The sequence below is a fragment of the Schistocerca americana genome, chromosome 4 (genome assembly GCF_021461395.2).
Source record: "Schistocerca americana isolate TAMUIC-IGC-003095 chromosome 4, iqSchAmer2.1, whole genome shotgun sequence".
NCBI lineage: Eukaryota > Metazoa > Arthropoda > Insecta > Orthoptera > Acrididae > Schistocerca > Schistocerca americana.
The window spans coordinates 139948354-139963150 of record NC_060122.1 but is presented as its reverse complement, the minus strand read 5'-3'; the positions used below and the strand labels follow the sequence as shown (position 1 = coordinate 139963150).

The 14797-nt window shown below is 42.5% G+C and overlaps 1 protein-coding gene across 1 annotated transcript in view; it reads left to right on the top strand.

Moving 5' to 3' along the window:
• LOC124613032 (integrator complex subunit 7) overlaps positions 1-14797 on the top strand; it is a 157348-nt gene that overhangs the window by 57459 nt on the left and 85092 nt on the right. The window contains 1 exon segment of the mRNA XM_047141600.1: positions 6360-6597. Coding sequence (XP_046997556.1) covers positions 6360-6597 — 238 coding nt within the window.

Below are 14797 nucleotides of genomic sequence, written 5' to 3'. Positions count from 1 at the left end.
TAGCGGCATTTCCATTATAAAGAAGCACTACAAAGCACACATCGGCAGCAGCAATCTGAAAATATCGTACATGTCTTCTCCTTGAGTTAGAGTAACTGCCGCACAACCTCAGAACTGCAATTGTAGTGCTGCCGCCAATAGAAGTAGAAACAGAACTTACTTTGTGGATGACCCTCGTATTATGCATCTAGCAACTAACAACCAAATCCAAAAGCATCAACTAACATTAAGAGCTTCTTAAGAGTGTAATTTTCCTGCTCAGTAACAACAAAAATACTTACTTACAGAGATCATAATATTTTAAGATGTGCTTAATTTAATTGACAGTGGTGAATTCAGAACAAAAATACCTACAGAGATAGTAATATTTTAATATCTGCTTAATGTAATTGACATTGATGAATTCGGCTGTGAACTAAGTAAAGTTGGCCACTTACCTCATGAGCAGAGGGTTAAGTATTATAGTCACTGCGGTGTTGGAGGATATGAGAGGGGTAATGTGTTCTTATTTGTTTTCCAGTACACATAACTCATGGTCGTGTGTGACTGGAACCGATCAGCTGCTACAGTATAAATTTTGACATGGAAGTAACATGGATTTATAAATGCTCATTACAGTGACAGTCATCTTCAAATGTGATACTTACTTGTAACAATGCAGTGAGTGGAGAAAACTGACATTTAGATCAGTTATCAAACTTCTGCGATGGTGTCTCATGTTCAGTAGAGCACTGAAAAATAATTGTAAATAATGTTATTAATCAAAGTCATTTGTGTACATAGTAAAATGAACACTACTTCACCAGGCAACTATAGTGTCACAACTGTTAGATCGCTGATGATGGCAGAAATGTGAAACCCGACCACAGTCAACATGAAGTGTTCTACGTGGTGCTTACATGCAGTGATCAGTACTTTGTGTCCACTAGCGAACTTTTTTTGTGTCTAACTGGCATTTGCACTTCAAGGTGTAGAAACAAAGACTTGTGAGGTCGAGGTTTTATTTCACATTTTCCCTGGGTATTTACTATCATGTAAATGGTTTAGCACATGTAGATGTTTATTGCTACTGTAGCCTGATTAAAATTAGATTATACTTGACAGTTAGTGCACATGTTGCCTGATATCTGACTGGACCAGTCATATCTTACAGTCTAGTGTACAAACTCTGCATGGTTGCCATCTGCCTGACATGCACTGTGTTGTTACAGTCAGTGCCCTGTGATATGTAGCAATGCAGGTCATCCCTTTCTTTGCAATCAGGTGCAAAGCAATTTTCATCGCACTGTAATGACAGTACTGTCTCATGTGATAGTCAGAGATTCTGCATGTAGAAGACGCAATGAGGATTGCATGCAGTTGAATAGAAGCAAATATGGATGATATGGCTAAGAAAGTACATCACAAAGCACATTAAGTAAAAAAATTATATTTAAATTTACTGTGCTGGTTTAGAAAATAAAGGTACAGGTTCAAGAACAAACCTGTAATTGCTTTTACGTAGTCATTCATATATGAAGGGTACAGGAAAAGAAGGGCCTTCTCACCATTTTGTCATTTCCACTTGTAACTGTTTGAGCCATGTTGCCGTGGTAAATAAGGCCATGTCATTATTTTCCATTGAGCTCTCTCCATTACTGATTGTGACCATACCACCAAATTTACATTCAGGCTTTTTCCTTCCACCTTTTTCTTTGTTTTCCTGCTTTTATTTAACTTAAAATTCATTAATCTGTTATGAAAAGCACTTTTGCAACTTTTTAAAATGATCTAAGACAATATTGAAATATACAGTGAAACCCTGCTTTTAAACTTTTCAAGGGACTGCAGAAGAATGGCGTAAAATGTGGGGAACAAATTTTTACCTTGTTGTGTGTGTGTGTGTGTGTGTGTGTGTGTGTGTGTGTGTGTGTGTGTCTGTTTACCTGAATTTTGTACTATATTTACCTACTGACAAAACAGGAACTGGTTAACTGTCTGGGAAGTAGAAACGTATGACTTAGTTTCGTTCACCATCATCCATGTTTTTGGAAAGCCTGAAATTGTGTCATTCATTATTTAAATAACAAAACACTGCATCAGTTACATATTTTTTCATGCTTAGTTAGACTCTTTCTGTGAATATACTCCTATTGTCAAATTTACATAAGTATTTTGTGTGATGTCTGCATATATGCTTTTCTGCATCTCTTGCAATGTGGTCTTTTTGAGGTTATAAGGTACTGTGCCCCCTCCATGTGCGAAACATCACAAGAAATACTTATCTAAATATTTGCACTTGACAACGAGAATAATTTTTTCAGCCGGCCGCGGTGGTCTAGCGGTTCTAGGCGCGCAGTCTGGAACCACGTGACTGCTACGGTCGCAGGTTCGAATCCTGCCTCGGGCATGGATGTGTGTGATGTCCTTAGGTTAGTTAGGTTTAAGTAGTTCTAAGTTCTAGCGGACTGATGACCACAGATGTTAAGTCCCATAGTGCTCAGATTGAACTAATAATTTTTTCAAGACATGTTTTGCTAAGCATGAAAAAGTACTTAACTGGTTTAGTGTTTCATTATTTAAACAAGAAACATTTGAGCAACGCAAAGATGTTCACTAACAGTACAAGTGGCCAGGCAAGAAAAAATGTGAAATGTGCTTTTGAGCTGTCAATACAAGCGCAACAGTCACAAAGTTGCTCATGTGCTGTAGAGACTGAAAACTGTTGTGATGATACATTATTCCCATAAACGTAGTCACTATGTTTACATGAGGCTCCCAACATTGTATTTTATAAACCAATTTCACAGTACTGTTTTTGGTTGCTGATGTAGAAGTGTCAAAATTTATTCTGGAAATCCATTGCAAGCTGCCAGTTTACCATTTCCACAACCGATTTTCACTCCCATGTAAATGGATAACCAGTTTTGAAATGTGCTTGGATTGTCAGGTTACATCTTGTTCTTAAAATATTCAGTTAATATGGATGGGGTGAGTTATTGTGCATTGAAGGAGAATCAGAAATATTGGACTGGACATCAAAATGTCTACCTCTAATATTTAAGTGAAGAGAAATATCGATTGCACTGGTGAATCGGTTTCTTTTGAGTAGCGCGTTCTTGTTTTAGGAAACTGCTTAACATTCATAAGCATTGCTTCAAGGCCAACGTCATGCCTGGATCATTTTATGCCAATTACATCAGTTTTTTCCTCCATGAACAGTGTTTCATAAAGCGTAAATAGCGGGAAAATTATAGGTATGTTAACACAAAATCAGGTGCGAATTAACATTGTGGAAAGAGGAAATTTGACAGGAGTGATAAAAAGTGTCACAAATGGCAGGAAACCGTTAATTCCAGGAAAGTAAAAGCAAGGTTATACTAAATGAGAGTTGGTCCGTCCTGTAATTTTTGCACTTTTGGTTTCTTTCATTACCTTTTCTAGCTTGAAGTTTCTAATCTTAATCTTGAAGTCCCAATACTAGCTTTATCCATTATATAATTATTACTCAGAAACAGCTATCATTTTTATGAAGAACTAAATGAAACTTCCTGGCAGATTAAAACTGTGTGCTGGTCCGAGACTCAAACTTGAGTCCTTTGCCTTTGGTGGGTAAGTGCTCTACCAGCTGAGCTACCCAAGCACGACTCACGACCTGTCCTCACAGATTCACTTCCACCAGTACCTCATCTCCTTCCTTTCAAACTTCATAGAAGCTCTCTGCGAAACTTGCAAGACTAGCACTCCTGAAAGAAAGGGTATTGCAGAGTCATAGCTTAGCCACAGCTTAGGGGTGTTTCCAGAATGAAATTGCTGGAGTGTGCACTGATAAGGAGTGCTAGTCTTGCAAGTTTCTGAGGAGAGCTTCTGTGAAATTTGGAAGGTAGGAGATGAGATACTGGCGGAAGTAAAGCTGTGAGGATGGGTCATGAGTCATGCATGAGTAGATCAGTTGGTAGAGCACTTCCCCATGAAAGGCAAAGGTCCCGAGTTTGAGTCTCAGTCCATACAGTTCTGATCAGTGAGGAAGTTCCATATCAGTGCACACACTGATGCAGAGTGAAAATGTCATTCAAGAACTAAATGATGTGCGAGGTATCTTTCCTGATTTGTTGTACAACAGCAGGGCTCTTAACATTAAAAGACTGCTCACACTGACAGGACCGGAGTCTGAATCCCTGTCACAAAAACTTGTTAACACTGAAGGTGTACATAGGAACAGTACATAGGGAGAGGTCCACAAGAAAAACACCAAGAACGTAAGCAGTGAATGGAGAGTAAGTACAGTATATTCCTAAATAACTAGGTCTGCACTTTTTTCTAAAATATTCAAACTGACACTCATTTCTGAAGTTTGTTTTGATTCAGTATTTAATTCAATGAAACCTGTCGTTAATTGATTTACAATTAAATCAGACTGTACAGATACGTCAAAATGTAACTCCCTTGTTACAGTTACAATAGTCAACTCTACTTTGGATATTTGATTATTAATTCTGCTGCTCTTTCCAAGAATCAATAATATGTTGATCAATTTTCTGGATAGTTACTTGTAATTCTTTAAATTCCACTCCATAGACCTGAAAATTACATTGGTAATATCTAGCTTCTCTTTTAGTCCAATGAATCTAACTCTTTTCACATCTACATTCACGTTCGTAGTATCCAGTCTAGCCCTCAGTTCATCTCTTTGAGCATCTGCCTCTCTTTTAGGTCAGCAATAGCTTTCTACAACTCTTCCATTTTACTGCTTCTTGCTGGCATACATTTACAAAATACCCAGTTCAAAAGAAATCTCCTCTCACTAGCAGCAGTCAGTGTGCGTGTTGCTAAACAAATGGTTTTAACCCACATACATTTTTAACTACCTCACGGCACACACAACCATCATATAAAAAAAAAAACTCGTATTTAACAAAGTTCACCAAAAATGTGGTTGCATAGCTTGCTGTATCACAATGCTGACTGAAAACCGATTTGCTGTACTCATTGAGCTGTGTTGTTGGTAGGTGTGCAGCTGACATTGCTGCTACCCAGTGTTGTGGTATAGCTTTGGAGTTGATGACACAGTCATAGCCCTTTGCAGTTTTGGCCACCAGTCTTCCAAGTTGTATACTTTATAAATTCTTGTATTTGTTGTCAATTAATTTGACTAATATTTGTTGACCAATTATTTCTTCTCATATGTCTTAATTTGTAGTGCTAGTTTTCCTGGCACTTCTTCGTAATATTCTGTTGTTGACAATATATCGATCCTGGATTTTCCATTATTCTGTTGTTGACTTGGTTGTCAACGATAGCAGCAATAATTTCCAGTAAATCTTTGGTTAAAATCATAAATTTCTTCAATAATCCATTTTCTGGATATTGCTGTTATACACAATTTAATTTACTTCCAGCAGAATTTGTTCTGGGTCCTTTCAGTAGGGCACCACAATGTGATTTTAATCATAATACTTTTTCCAATTAACAGCCTTCTCTTTTGAATATTTTAAATACATACTTTGAGCCCAGTATGTGTTTCCAACACTTGAACTCTTCTCAAAAGCAACTCTTGGTTCACTTAGGTTGGGTTATCAACTTTTAATGTTGAGGCCGTGTGGAATGTGACATCTCGCTGTCATGAATGGTGGACTGGTGCAGTATTTTGAGTAGATGGGGTAAATGTTAACGAAAGGAGGAAGCACAAACAGCAGTCAGAAGGTTCAAAGTAATGAAGTGTCCTGGAATAGTCTTCGTGAAGCTTTGACCAGTTTGTGGTAATTACTTAGTGACAGCACTCAGTGCAACGAACTAGGAATAATTCAGATGTAACACTGCTGCTGGTATGATAGACATATGATATACATGTAATTGCATGGAAAAGAAGGGGTAAGGGCATGCCGCCATCTTTTACCTCACAGATATCGACAACACTTCCATCCTATTGAGGACACTGTGTAAATATTGGTACTATATTTTTACTTTATTCCACAAAGTAACTATTACTGTGGATATCTCCATCTGCTCCAACTTCTGTCAAAGTGTCTTCTACGTTTTCAGCTTCTTGAACCAATCACCAAAAGTAAAAATGTTCATATGTGGTAAGACGGTAAAGGATGCTATGCAAAACTGGCTCCTTCATCAACCCAGGAGTTTTTCATTTACTTTGAAAGTATTGGGAATGGGATCTGTGATTGATATCAGTGGCAATTATGTATTGTTTTACTTACTTTGAAAGCATTGATAGTGGGGCAGTAATTAATATCAGTGGCAATTATGTGTTGTTTTAATGTTACATAATAACTATTGTTATATTCTGTAACTAAAGTAATATTTTGTGTGTGTGACTGTAGTCTCCTTTTCATGTTAGCTTATCTTACACCAACACTCATTCACAGGTGACTCTGCTTCTGGAGTACCTGCGCGAGGATCCACGCTGGGCAGTGAAGGCACAGGTAGTGCGCGATCTTCGTGCTCTGGCTCAGGTTGGCGCACACTTGTGGCCCGCAGGTGCCGTGGAAGCTCTGCTGGAGGTGGCAGATACGACACCTTACGAGCTACTGCTGTCTCGCATCCTTGACATTCTGCTGGTGCTTGCTCAGTCCGCTGCCACTTGCCAAGCACAGTTGGGATCAGGTTATTACTTCATGAAAAACTCCATAAACTGTGCTGTTCCTATGTTAAAAACTGATCAGTTTCAGCCACCTAATAATACCATACAATTTTGTCTCCAGCAATTGGGAATGTTTTTTGTAGTAGGCCTACAGCCCCAAAGTAATCAAATTGTCAGGTCATCTTTCACTCAAGGGTAGTAATCTGCAATATGTTTGCTAACTTGGAACACTTTTTTCTGATTTTTATTGGTTCTGTCAGTTAGGGCATGTCTGTATGTGAATTGTTCTGGATGCTGCAATTACACTGAGAAACTTATGAAAACATTTAAATATATTACACTTAATTACTGCGTTGTCTCAATAGATTGTTAAAAGCTTACAATCAGTCAGAGTTGCTGTGCTGTCCCTATACACTGAGGTGACAAAAGTCATGGGATAGCGATATGCACATGTACAGGTGGCACTGGTATCACATACACAAGGTATGAAAGGGCAGTGCATTGGTGGAGCTGTCATTTGTACATCCGGTGACTCATGTGAAATGGTTTCCGAAATGATTATGGCCGCATGATGGGAATTAATGGACTCTGAATGTGGGATGGTATTTGGGGCTGGACGCAATATTCTGTCAAGAGTGTGCCAAGAATACCAAATTTCATGCATTGCCTCTCACCATAGACAACGCAGAGGCCAGTGGCTTTCAGTTAATGACCGAGAGCAGCGGCATTTGTGTAGAATTATCAGTGCTCATCGACATGGAACACTGCATGAAATAACCACATAAATCAATGTGAGACAAACGATAAACATATCCATTAGGACAGTGTGGCGAAATTTGGCATTTATGGAGTGTAGCAGCCGATGACCAAAGCAGATACCTTTGCTAACAGCACGACATCATGTGCAACACCTCTCCAGGGCTTGTGACCGTACCTGCTGGGCCCTTGATGACAGGAAAATCATGGTGTGATCATATGAGTTTGGATTTCAGTTGATAATAGCTGATGGTAAGGTTTGAGTGTGGCATAGACCACACAAAGTGAGGGACCTCATTTGTCAACAAGGCACTTTGCAAGCTGGTGGTAGCTCCATAATGGTGTAAGCTGTATTTACATGGACTGGAGTATGTCCTCAGGTCCAGCTGAACTGTTCATTAACTGGAAATGGTTTATGTTTGGCTACTTGGACACCGTTTGCAGTCATTCATGGACTTCATGTTCCCAAACAATGATGGAACTTTTATGAGTGACAGTGCACCTTGTCACCAAGTCATTGTTGTTCGTGATTGGTTTGTGGAACATTCTGGACAATTTGACCAAATGATTTGGGTTCCCAGATTGCCTTACATGAATCCCATTGAACATTTATGAGACATAATCGAGAGGTCAGTTTGTGCACAAAATCCTGCACTGTCAACACTTTCATAATTATGGACAGCTATACAGGCATCATGGCTCAATGTTTCTGCAGGTGATGTCCTGTGACTTGTTGAGTCCATGCCACATCGAGTTGGTGCACTACGTCAGACAGTAGGAGGTCCGACACGGTATTAGGAGGTATCCCATGACTTTTGCAGCTCAGCGTATTTCTGAAGATTGTATGGTAAAGCAACAGTGCTTCAACATACAAAATTATTTTTCCTTTGTGTTTACCATTATCATGTTGTATTGGATTGAGTTTTACCCTTGGTTGATCTTTGGACTTATGTTCCCATACTCTGACTAATTATTATTTAAGTTAGTGGTTTGTGATTGTTCAGTTCTTAAGTACGTCTAAATCACTAACTTCAGTATGTAAATCTCTACCAATTTTCTACTTATTTTGGATGATTCATAATATTTCAAGTCTTTCTCACATTACAGTTTTCAATTAGTATGGATGTTATGAAATTTAAGGTAATTAAATTGATGAGCACATGCCATCAGTGCAATGCATGAAACTTTTCAATATATCTGGATCACAAAGGTTATCATAACTTTTCAAACAGTATACAAAGCCAATTTCACAACTATTGATAAAACACACAAAACAAAAATTGTACTGTTTCAGGCAATACAAAAATTATCATGCAGAGTCAGTGTATTACAGCATTATCCAGAAAGCTGTGTGAACAAGACAGCATACAATAGTTTTCACATCAAATCATCACAATTTTCTCATCATAAGTTAACATTCTGAATGCTGTACAAAATGTGCATATTGATATAGGTACCGTGTGCTGCCTGTTGGTAGTGTACGTGTTTGAGCAGCTTACAATCCCAATTGCTAATTAATGCAACAAATTCCAAAAGCAAAAACATCAGTCAAGGTAAAAGTTACATCAACCCGTAAGCAAAAGCCTTTAGAATTTGATAAAAATAACAACTTGTTGACATTTGCAACAAGACAGCAAAGTTATAGAACAATATATGGAGCGTGCAGAAATAAACAGTACTGGGTGTAATATAATGAGGTTCATCAAAATATGCTGAAGACATATAATGTAAAGACAGTTGGAACAAAAGCATATAAAAGTAATGGGCACAAAGTTGTAACTGTTATAACCTTTAATCAGCAATAATTGCGTGGATATTCAAACACACTCACTTAGAAACAATAGCTGGTTACATGATAACAACTCAGTATCTCTTATTCGACTGCCGTGCCGTGACATGCGGCCGGCGCCGTTCGTAGCTAGGTGGCACCTCTATCGTCGAGTTGCGGAGCGCCTCTATCGCCATTTGCGCTTACTGTCGTGGCGGCACTGTTAAATGTCGTGGCACTGTCACAACACTTTTCCCCCCTTGAAAAAAAAAAAAAAAAAAACACTTGCTTCCTCGGAGACATGGACAGTGCGGAGACATCCATGGCCTCTTGTGAGGCCCCGAGAAGATCCCGCGGAGAGACACGAGAGTATGGTAGAAAATGTCCAGGACGGAAGCTTGTGCGTGGAACGCGCCTCCTGGACGAGATGATGGGTGAAAACTCTGGAGCATCATCCATAGGTGTCGTGGACCTGGGGGTGTGCTCCAGCGAGATGGGTCCCGGATAAGGCGGCGTCGCGACTGGGGCCGGTTCCGGCGTACTCGGAAGCGGTAGTGACGTCGGCTGCATCAACATGTACGGTAGATCGGCAGCAGCGACAGGACTGGCTTCTCGGGCTGGTGGAGGCGAAGGAAGGGGCGGTGGCACCGGCATGGCCACCACTCGTGGGCGCATCTGGTCGTAATGGCGAACAACCATGCAGTCGTCCGTACGTATTTCACAAAGCCGGCGGCCGCAAAGAGCCTTGACCACCCCTGGAATCCATTTAGGGCGAGATCCATACCCTCATGCCCACACGTCGGCACCCACCGAGCATTTTCCCGCACTAGGGGACACAGCACAAGGCCTGACAGGGTGAAGCAGGTGCAGTAGAGTGTGCGGTTGGCGGCCATGCAAGAGTTCAGCAGGGCTGCAATCACCCAGAGGCGTGAAGCGATAAGAACTCAGAAATTGCAGCAGAGCGTCATCTGTGGAAAAATCACTAAGGAATTTATTCATCTGGCTTTTGAAAGTGCGGACAAGGCGCTCGACCTCCCCATTCGATTGCGGATGGAAGGGCGGTGCTGTAACATGATGAATCCCTTGTCCAGTACAAAAATCACGGAAGGCCTGCAAAGAGAACTGAGGGACATTGTCCATGATGATCGTGGATGGAAGACCTTCTAGCGCAAAGATTTTGGACAAAGCCAGCGTCGTCACCGCAGTGGTCGGCGATGGACATTGAACAACAAACAGAAACTTCGAGAAGGTGTCAGTCAACAGTAACCAATAAGTACCAAGGAAGGGGCCGGCAAAGTCAGCGTGCACCCGTTCCCATGGCTGCGCCGGATCAGGCCACAGAGAGGGCATTGTACGAGGTGCAGCCAGTTGTTGAGCACACTGACCACACACAGCAACCATGTGGGCGATGTCCGAATCAAAACCGGGCCAATAAACGTGCCTGCGGGCCAGGGACTTAGTCCGAGAAATCCCCCAATGGCCTTCATGCAACAGTTTGAGAACATCTTTGTGAAGAGAGGCTGGCACCACGACCCGTGGAGATGCGCCATCCGTGGCCAGAAGAACAACACCATCACGAACAGACAGACGAAGGCGCAAGGCATGGTAGTTGCGAAGGGGATCCGATGCCTGGCCCTTGGTCCTGTCCGGCCAACCCCGTTGAACAAAACCGATCACTTGACACAGGATCGGGTCCCGTGCAGCAGCCGACGTGACCTGCAAACCTGTCAGTGGAAAACCCTCGACCGCACGACGTTCTTCCTCATCAATGTGGAAACAGATTAGTTCATCACGATCGAAAACCGGGTCGGGGCCCATCGGCAATCGCAACAATGCGTCAGCGTTGCCGTGCTGGGCCGTGGGGCGATAGTGAATCTCATAGTGAAAACGAGACAAGTATAAGGCCCAACGTTGCAGGCGGTGAGCTGCCTTATCCGGAAGTGACGCCGATGGGCTGAACAGAGAGACCAGTGGCTTGTGGTTGGTGATGAGGTGAAACTTAGAACCATACAAAAAAATGCTGAACTTTTTTAGAGCATAAATGATAGCGAGCGCCTCCTTTTCGATTTGAGAGTAACGCCGTTGCCCATCGTTTATGGTTTTGGAAGCATAGGTGATGGGTCGTTCCGACCCATCCTCATGAGTGAGAACAGCCCCTAGGCCATACTGTGACGCGCCAGTCACCAGAACCAAGTGCTGACCCGGACGGAATGTGGCAAGACAAGGCGCCGACTGCAAATGAGCCTTCAGGCGGACAAAAGACTGCTCACACTCGTCGGACCAACAGAAAGGGGTGTTTTTGCGTAACAGCTGATGCAGAGGATGAGCTACCGCCGCCACGGATGGAATGAATTTGTGATAATAAGCAATCTTGCCTAGAAACGCCTGAAGTTCTTTGACCATAGACGGCCGGGGTAGAGCGTTAATGGCCGCAACGTGCTGACATAGAGGACGTATACCCTCACGGGACAAGTGGAAACCAAGATACACAATGGAGGGTTGGAAGAACTGTGACTTGTCTAGATTGCACTTCAACCCAGCTGAATGCAAAACCCGAAACAGTGAACGCAAATTGCGAAGGTGCTCCTCAGTGGAGGCCCCTGTGACAACAATGTCATCCAGATAGTTTATGCAGCCAGGAACGGAAGCCGTGAGCTGTTCCAAAACCTGCTGAAAAATGGCCGGCGCGCTAGCGATGCCAAATGGTAACCGCTGGTACTGATACAACGCACAAGGAGTGTTGATGATGAGAAATTCCTTGGAAGAAGCATCCAACGGCAACTGATGGTATGCCTCCGATAAGTCAAGTTTGGAAAAGAACTGGCCCCCAGCGAGCTTGGTAAATAACTCTTCAGGACGGGGAAGAGGATAAGTGTCAATGAGGCGCTGAGTGTTGACGGTAGCTTTAAAATCACCACACAATTGCAGACTCCCGTTTGGTTTAGAAACCACCACGATTGGCGATGCCCATTCACTGGAGGTAACAGGAAGGAGAATCCCTGAAGCTGTTAACCTGTCTATCTCAGCCTTGACAGGTGCACGCAACGCCACCGGAATGGGGCGTGCCCGGAAAAACTTAGGGTGAGCTGTAGGTTAAGAGTAATGTGGGCTTCAAAATCCTTGGCACGACCCAGACCAGCAGAGAACACGGACGAAAATTCAGAACACAATCCATCCAGCTGTTGATACGGAATACCCTCAGATATGAGGTGCACATCATCATCAATGGAGAACCCGAACAACTGGAAAGCATCATAACTGAACAGGTTTTCAGTGCCCGCATGATCCACCACATAAAACGTGAGGGGCCCAACAACAGACTTGTAGGCAGTGGGAGCATCAAACTGGCCAATGATAGGAATTTTCTGTTTATTATAAGTTCTCAGATTTGGCATAACTGGAGACAAGGGAGGGGAGCCCAACTCCAAATATGTGCGAGAATTAATGAGAGTTACTGCAGAGCCAGTGTCCACTTGCATGCGAATGTCTTTATCCAGAACACGAACAGTAACAAACAACTTATTTGTTTGAGAAAGCACAGAGATCCATGTCCGATGCGTCGTCCTCGTCGACAGGAACTGTAGGGGACTGACACACAGAAGCAATGTGGCCTTTTTTCCTACATGAATTACACATGGCCCAACGTTTTGGACACGCGGCCCTGTCATGCAGTACGAAACAACGTGGACAAGAAGGAAGTGCGGAACAAACCTGCTTCTGTTTTCGCTGCGAGCTTTGAGTCCCAACGTGACGTTGTTTACGCGAGTGAACCGCCGCCACATCTTTGTTCTCCTGTGAAACAGGCAAATTGTCCGTGTCGAAAGTTGATTGTACAGCGCCTACATCACACCACACGTCTATTTGTGCGCCAGCAGCGTGAGACACTTCAAAGAATTGAGCGATGCTTAGAACTTCCGACAACGACGGGTTTGGCAGTTGTAGGGCACGTTGCCGAACTTCTTTATCAGGAACAAGTCGTAGAATAGCATCCCTAACCATTGAATCGGCATAAGACTCATGATGAGTGTCCATGACAAACTGACATTTCCTACTCAGACCATGTAGTTCCGCCGCCCAAGCCCGGTAAGATTGATGGGGCTGTTTACGACATCGGTAGAACGCCACGCGGGCGGCAATGACGTGGGTGTTTTTGCGGTAATAGTTAGACAATGAGTCACACATTTCTTGGAAGGACAGGGAGGCAGGTTCCCGCAGAGGGGCTAACTGAGATAGCAGCTGATAGATCCGAGGGGAAATCCAAGATAGAAATAACGACTTACACATAGGAGCGTCGACAACGCCGAAAGCCAGGAAGTGTTGCCGCAAACGCTTCTCATAATCCTCCCAGTCTTCAGCAGCCTCGTCATAAGGAGGGAATGAAGGCGGAGAAGAGGAAGACAGACGATGAGTAAGCGACATCGACAACGCCTGAATAGCAGCCGTCAGCTGTGTTTATTGTGCCTGAATAGCAACCGTCAGCTGTGTTTGTTGTGCCTGAATAGCAACCGTCAGCTGTGTTTGTTGTTCAATGAGCGCTTGCATAAGCTGTTCCACGTCTGCCCCATCACGAACACACAAATCCACAATGCAGTGAAAATATCCGACCTCGTCGCCAAAAAGTGTTATAATCTTTAATCACCAATAATTGCGTGGATATTCAAACACACTCACTTAGAAACAATAGCTGGTTACATGATAACAACTCAGTATCTCTCATTCGACTGCCGTGCCGTGACATGCGGCCGGCGCCGTTCGTAGCTAGGTGGCGCTCCCGCGCTCAGCCGAGTTGCGGAGCGCCTCTATCGCCGTTTGCGCGTACTGTCGTGGCAGCACTGTTAAATGTCGTGGCACTGTCACAACAGTAACAGTGGTAGAAGTTGGTTGCAACCACTCAATATCATCATCTTTGTTATCAGGCTATGGCAACTTGGCTCAGACTAGACCTACTAAATATCCAGATGTGCACATGAGTCAATCTTTAAGGAAACATCAAAGTTTTATGGCCACACATTTCTCTGCTGCATCAAGCTCTAGAGTGTGGCAGCTCAGTGGAGATTTCAGAAAGCAACAAGGCTTGATCCAGTCTGGCAAAGATTGTATTCAGTCATCCTCTTAATAATTATGTAGTGAGAATTATGAAAGCTACTGAAGTTTCACCATAAGTTTCTCAAGGATACTGAAAAATCAACATTGCTCTGTCAATATGTGCTGCTGAAGGTAAATCTGACATGTGTTCTAATTATAAAAATTTTTCAGTCTATATCTGCAACTTCCACACCATGATTAGGAAATTAATGCTGAGGCAAATGATTTGTAAAGGAATCCAGTTACTATGTTTTACTCACCATTGACACTTACCTTCATAAATTTATTTCACATTCAGAATCTCTGATAACCTCACTAGATGTACTTCAATTCTTTAAGACAATATATAAGCCACCACCATTAGCATCCAGTCTATCCATGTGATACACATTCCAATGGGAACTTATAATTTCACTTCTGGTTTCAGCCAGCTTTTAGTTCCTTGTATTGTGTGAACATTATTGTTCTTAATAAGTAAGACTACTTCCAGGATGTTACCATAAATGTTTCTGCACCTTAACTTAAACCATATTAACTCTTTCTCTTTGGGCCCTAAAAGGATGACAGTTTCCATTCTGTACATAATCCTGCTGATCTACTTACTTCTTGCGCTT